The 6,798-nt window shown below is 34.8% G+C and overlaps 1 protein-coding gene across 2 annotated transcripts; it reads right to left on the reverse strand.

Annotated features, from left to right (window-relative positions):
* Positions 1-4,458: 4,458 nt before the first annotated feature.
* LOC104909050 (hypothetical protein) lies at positions 4,459-5,787 on the reverse strand. 2 transcript variants are annotated; one of them, XM_010698233.3, is made up of 2 exons: positions 5,057-5,787; positions 4,459-4,791 (listed from the first exon to the last, which is right to left on the reverse strand). In XM_010698233.3, the coding sequence occupies exons 1-2, from the start codon at positions 5,457-5,459 to the stop codon at positions 4,721-4,723; spliced, it is 474 nt and encodes a 157-aa protein (XP_010696535.1). In that variant the 5' UTR covers positions 5,460-5,787; the 3' UTR covers positions 4,459-4,720. The 2 variants fall into 2 exon arrangements, with proteins under 2 accessions (XP_010696535.1, XP_010696536.1); XM_010698234.4 differs by having other exon boundaries at positions 5,077-5,781.
* Between the last annotated feature and the right edge of the window lie 1,011 nt (positions 5,788-6,798).

The following is a 6,798-nucleotide window of genomic DNA, read 5'->3' on the forward strand; positions in this document are numbered from 1 at the left end:
TCAAATAATGTTTACTGTAAGCTACTAGCACATAGTGCGATTCATGGTGCAATGGCAGGATACACAGGGTTCACTGTTGGGGTGGAGGTAGAGGTGGTGGACGTCGCGTGAGTTGATGGCGGTGGAGAATTATGTCGTGGGAGGTAGGTGATGGTGGAGGTGGCAGTGGCAGTGGGAAATTAGGTGGTGGTGGTGGTGGGTGGAAAAGAGGAAAGGGTAAAATTGTTTATAAAAATAAATTTTGGGCGATTTAAGTAATTTCAAGGCGACGTTTAACAATCCTCTTATTATTTTCTCCCTAAAAAACCTTCTCGAATTATATGCTTCAAGATTCGTCATAGAGTATGCAAGGCAGCATTTACAAGTTAGTAAACTTTTTTTGAATTTGCAAATATTTTCAAGTTTACTGAGACGTACAAACAACTTTTTAAAAAATTGTAAGATAAATTACATTAACACCTTCTCACAGGACACGTAAATACAACCTATCCTAAAGCTCCCCAAACTCCCCTGATGAGAGTCAAACTCACAATATGTAGGTGGAAGATGAAAGGGTTTATCATCGTACATATAACTTGGGATCTAATTTTGTCTACGTTAACAAGTTTATAGCTCCGTATACACCCAATAATAAACCTCGATGCGGTGGAAGTGATAGGGTAAGCCGTGAATGTTAAGTTTTTGAAGCACGACGAGATATAGCAAAGCGTCATGAATCTTCTTAAAACAGAAAGACTCAACTTTTTCCCTATCCTTGTTTGGTAGGAAAATATACTAGCTAGGTTATTATGCATGAGCATTGGATGCTCAAAAACGTTATCACGAACTTTGGAAATTGGAAAGTAGTTTTACTCAACACATGCACGTGAATCAAATGAATGGTTTCTTCCAAAAATGAAGCAAATTGTTAACAATTAAGATATTGATGAGCATATGCTTTCCCTGCAAAACAAGAAGCATCTGATTCTTTAGTACACAAGCTTTAATCAGCTTCGTAAGTGATTTTCGTTCGAGGGACTTTTGTCAATAGAATGGGCTCCGTTTTATGATATCTAAAGTTAGAGGAAGTAAACTTTGTACCAAATGTAAGAATTAAAATCCTCTAAGGCACTAGAAAAGCATGGAAACTTTAAAGTGAATGAACTAAAGCTAGTAATGTCATATTTTAACCTGAAGAAATTCAGGGTAGTTTGGTTCAAGATATGGAATGGAAAGGAAATGGATACAAATAGAGGAGGGGAATGGTAACAAAGATGATTACCTTTATTGAGTGTTTGGTTCAAGTCAAGAAAAAGAAATGAAAGGTAACCATTAACTTCAAGTGATGGATTTTGTTACTTGAGGGGGAGGGAATGTAACAAATTGGGGGAATCCATTACCATCAAGTAATGGTAGAGGATTGATGAAGGGTTGAACTAAACAAGAAGAAAGAAAATCAGTAATTGATTCTGTTTCCTCAAACCCCAAAAATAGTGAACCAAACGACCCATAAGAGAAATACAATTTAGGCTCATTGGCGCCATGTCCACCCGTGAACCAACAATTGAGAGTGATTAAAAGACAAAAAAAGTTTAACCATGGTTACCTTCCTCCGCACTATATTAAACTTCGAAGATGAAATAAGAAAAAAAATCTCATTTTTTAATTTGTTACCTTTCTCCATACTATGTTTTGCACATTCAAAATCTATTTTATACATCCATATGATTTATTTTCTATATATTTAGAAATTATATTTGCACATCTATAATAGCTTTTGTATCTTACATGAATTACTTCCAAAATCTATTTTGTACATTTAAAAACTATATTTGCAAAATTAATAACTGTTTTTGCATCTTACATCCATTAGTATATCCATTTTATATTTTATTTATCAAAATCTATTGTGTACATCCATACTTTCTTTTGTATATCCTATATTTGCACATCCACAATGGTTTTTTGCGTTTTACATCCATTAGTTTTTCTGTACATCCGAAAAAATATGTTTGCAAGTCCGTAACATTGTTGTTGAACATCTAAAAACATATGTTTGTACATTTAAAGATGTCAAATAAAAACAATTTATAAAAAACTGTAATAACTTGGTAAAATTAGCATCAACACCCTAAAGTATAGTGTGGGTGTACCAAACACCCCCAACTAAGATTTATAGTCAAAACACCCCAAATTACACATCTGGGTGCACTCCGTACCATAAATGAGGTAGGTGGTCAGAATTCTCATCGGCGATCGGAGATTATTAATTTTTTATTATTAATTTTCATTCCCCTCCCCCCTCTTATTTCCTTCTTTTTTACCCAATTTTTTTTTATCTGAACCAAAAAAATGCACAGAGAAGATATGGCAACAACATCGCCAACAACCACCACCAGCACACAGATTGCAGCAGCAGTACCAGCGCGCGTATAAGAGAGAGATAGCAGAGCAGCGACATTGGTGACTCACTTGAACATCGACAACAAAAAAGGTAACACAACTGCAATCCCACAAGGCCAAGACACTTCGCGCGAGGCCAACAGTGTCGATAAACCAAGCAACCCAGAAGAGAGAGAGAGAGAGTTGTACACAAAAGAGAATGGAAAGGGTTTGGAGTTTTGGAAATTTGTTTCTTATTCAATGTGATGAGTAATGAAATGCATAGTTCTTAGCTCAATTGGTATAGATTGGTGATGAGTCAAGAAGGAGAGTTGGAGTTGAAGACACAAAAAGAGTAACTCTGGCTTAAGATGAAGGAGACACGAAAACAAAAATGGAAAGGGAAGATGTGGCTTTCTTACAATCAGACATGAGGAGAGGAGAGAGAAAATGAGAATGGATAAAAAAGAAGAAAATAAGAAGGGGAGAAATGAAAAATAATAATAAAAATTAAGAATCTTCCTTCATCTACCTCATTTATGGTTCGAAGTGCACTCAAGTACGTACTTTGGGGTGTTCTGGCTATACGTCTTAATTGAGGATTTTTGATGCACCTACGCTAGTTTAGGATGTTGAGGCCAATGTTGTCTAATAATTATGGTTACTCCAGGTGAGGTCCATGCGGACCACATTTCTTTGTTGGTGAATTTCAATTCAAAGTCAATTCAATCCGAATCAAATAATTTGATTCAAATTCTGTTTTGTTATTACTTTACATTTGAAACAATATTTAAATACATAATTTTTAAAAATATAAACTAAAATCAAGGTATAACACTAATTCCACCTTCTGACTTAACTGATCAACTCTAGCAAGCGTAGGCATGCAAAAAACGAAATTATTGACCAAGGAGTATATAAAAGAGCCATGTTTAAAAAAGTCACTTCAACCTTGAATGAGCCTACACTATAAAACGCTTCTCTTGTCTGAATGATTCTAGCACCAAGAAGCTCAAGAATGAACCAAAAAAGAAGGTAAAAGTTATACACCAATCTGTTTTCATTTTTCCAGAGCTATACTAACATTCTTACTTTCTTTTTTATGGTAGAGTTAGTAAAGGTAAATATACCAATATACCACTTTGACTTTTTGTAGAGCCTGTTCTCTTCGTCATAAAATAGCTGAATTGAACGGAATTGAATTGAACTGAACTTAATTGAACTTAATTGAAATGAATTGAACAGAATCAAATTGAACTGAATTGAAATGAATAGTGATATGCGAGAGTAAAAGTATTGTCCAGAGCTGAACTGAATTGAACTGAACTGAATTGAATTGAACTGAAAATAAGTTGGGGAGAACAGACCCGTAATATGGATATCAATTAGCTAGATAGCCTTCTTCAAAGGATTTGCTTCCTGGACCAGGTGCATTGCTCCTAAGAAAAGTATCCTCCACAAGGAAAAGTGAACACTTTTGAGGAGCAGAACTTTAGCAAATCTAATGCTTTTCAGTTTCCTCAATCACAGAAAAATCAAAACGTTTCCAAGTTTAGGATGCTAAAGTCAATAAGCTGTTAACCCTATCTCCATCTTGAGGATTACTGTAACCTTTTTCTCATCAGATGGCTGCATTCTTTAACATATACTCGTCGATGGACTCTTTTCTTTTAACAGAAATTTCCATCATCTCCATCTAAGTGGAAGGGATCTCAATGTCGTTATACATATTCGAGTGTTGAGTTTCGTCTATTCAAAATGGACACTTGATCTAAAATTGAACAAAGTACATAATACACAAGTGTATAATTAGTGTGCGCTCTCTTCATCTTATATTTCGTGAATTTGTAGGAAGTTACCGAAACTTATTTTTAACAATGTGGTTAAAATCATTGAAACTTATGTGAACTTATTAGACCTAAAAGTCGTTTCTTTTAGAAGAAGCGAATGCACCCTTACAAACCAAAAAATCACTCAATCAAGCTGTCTGAATCCTGCCAAGATTAAATCTATCTCTAATGCACCAAAATATCCTCAAATCATAACATTTTACAAAGAAACCCTACTAAGATCAATGAATATCAGCACAAATTTAGATACTTGTGAAACATTCATCTTCCCAATATATAACAATAACAACAAATGAGTTTAATTTTCACACCTTAACTATGCTATAAAAAAACTTAAGCAGGCAAAAACCCTCCACCTGCTGAATGTAATATATCAAGTGTAGACAAAAGAGTAGATCCACCACAATAAGCAAATCTATTTCCACAAAAACAGATACCCTTTTGATTCTTTCCAAGTTCCAAGCACACATAATTTAGGCATTTAGCCTAAAAAACAAATAACTGATCATCTACAGCTTGAATCTGTCAAATCTGATGTTCTTCCCATATATAAAGGCGCACCAATTACAGTCAAAACAACCTACAACATTTTGAAAACATACAATCACCTCAACAACACATTCACAAAACATCACAAAAATTTGTAGGATTAAATTCTTCCCTTTTTTCCCTCATCCAATAAAATTCTTTAAACAATATTCAGTTTTTCTTAGAATCTTTCTAAAACAACACATAGTTGGAATTATTAAAAGCAGATGGCTCATAGTTGGGACTATTGTGATCAATATTTCCTATACTATATGAGTGAGTAATTAACAAAATACAAGAAATAATCTTCAACTAACCATGAACTATGTGAGAGTACCTGTCTTTGAGCCATCTAAAGCTTCTAGTAAAAGACCTCTTGAGTTTGCCCTCAACACCATAAGCTTTATAACCAGCAACCCTTTTCTTTCTTTGCAATTCTGGGTCATTAAACAACCATCCTGCTTTTGATGATGCATTTACACTTTTACCTTTTTTCAGCTCTTTTGGCATCTGGGTACTTACTTGTTGCTGCTCTATTGTTGCTGAAGTTGCATATGAAGCACTATAACATCTTAGTTCTTGAAATCCAACATTATTTGATGAATTTGATGCTCCAATATTTGTGGGTTTTTCCCACCCATTTCCATTTTCAATGTAATAATTCTCCATATCCATTCTTCCATCTACATATGACTTGGATCTATTATAATACTCACCCATCTAATCTACCCACTAAAATTAAATTTCAAAACTTTAATTTGCCACTTTTGTTTTGGGTATAATTTAGGTAGAAAAAGTGGACAAAATGAAAAGAGAGGAAATTTGGGGGGTTGATTTGTTTGTTTGTTTATCCTTGGATTCTTCTTTCACTTGGGAAATGGAAATCCAAGTGGGAAAGTGTGTGTATAATAATTTGGTTTGTTTTCACACTTTTTTCTCACCTTGTTTCCAGCATTTTGCTGCGGAGTTTATGAGCTTGGAAGTTTAAAGTGGAAAAATCTTTAGTTTATTTAAGATTAGGAAATAGTGATTTAATTTTCAATGATGGGGTGCAGAGCTGACTTGAAAATCAGGGTAAATGGCGTCGGCGGTTTATCCAACGGTGGATATGAGTTGGAAAAGGCAGCCCACGTTTAGGAAATGATCTATGGTTATAACACGTCATTTCAGGTCAAAGCAAAAATTGGCGCTTTTTGGCCACACCACATCCAAGACTAATCTTGATAGTGTGACTACATACGTGGCTGAGGTGGTGGAATAGCGGCATTGCTATCTACTTTCTTCGTTTCTTTTTAAGTGACACATTTCTTATTTTCACGTTTGCCAATGCATTATTTTAACCATTAATATCTTTATTTATTAACAGGTAAAAATTATAAAAAGTTGATATTAAAAAAATTCACATTCAGACGAATCTAACAAGATCCCACATGACTATATTTTTCCTAAAATGTAAATCACCAAAGCTAATTAAAGTTTAAACTGTGAATAGTAAAAATACTATGTAAATGTGTCACTTAAAAAGAAACGGAGGAAGTATTTCATATCCTTAAAGTTGAGGGATCAAATTTTATAGGGTAGTATTTGGGAATGAGCATTTCATTTGAAATGATTTATTTGAAATTTCACTAGGGGAAAAAAAAGTAAGGGTTGCGCTTTTTGTCAAAAGCGCAGCCCTATATAACAGAAGGGCTGTGCTTTTGACAAAAAGCGCAACCCTTCACTTAGTAGGGCTGCACTTATAGAAAAAGCGCAGCCCTTCTTACATTCAGAAGGGTTGCACTTTTTCTACGCGCAGCCCTACTAAGTGAAGGGCTGCGCTTTTAGCAGCCTTTCTGACTTAGTAGGGTTGCGCTTGTAAAAAAAGCACAGCCCTTCTGTCATGTAGGGCTGCGCTTTTTGTAACAAGCGCAGCCCTTCGTTAAATTTTTTTTTTTTTTTTGAGTTAAATTTAGTGCGCGCATGTACAGTATCCAGAGCAATTTCCCTCTTTCCTTCACTTAGAGTAATTACGAGCGAGAAAATTTCGAGTGCACCACCATTTTTTGCGACCTAATTC

This window comes from Beta vulgaris, chromosome 8 (assembly GCF_026745355.1).
Source record: "Beta vulgaris subsp. vulgaris cultivar EL10 chromosome 8, EL10.2, whole genome shotgun sequence".
Classification (NCBI taxonomy): Eukaryota; Viridiplantae; Streptophyta; class Magnoliopsida; order Caryophyllales; family Amaranthaceae; genus Beta; species Beta vulgaris.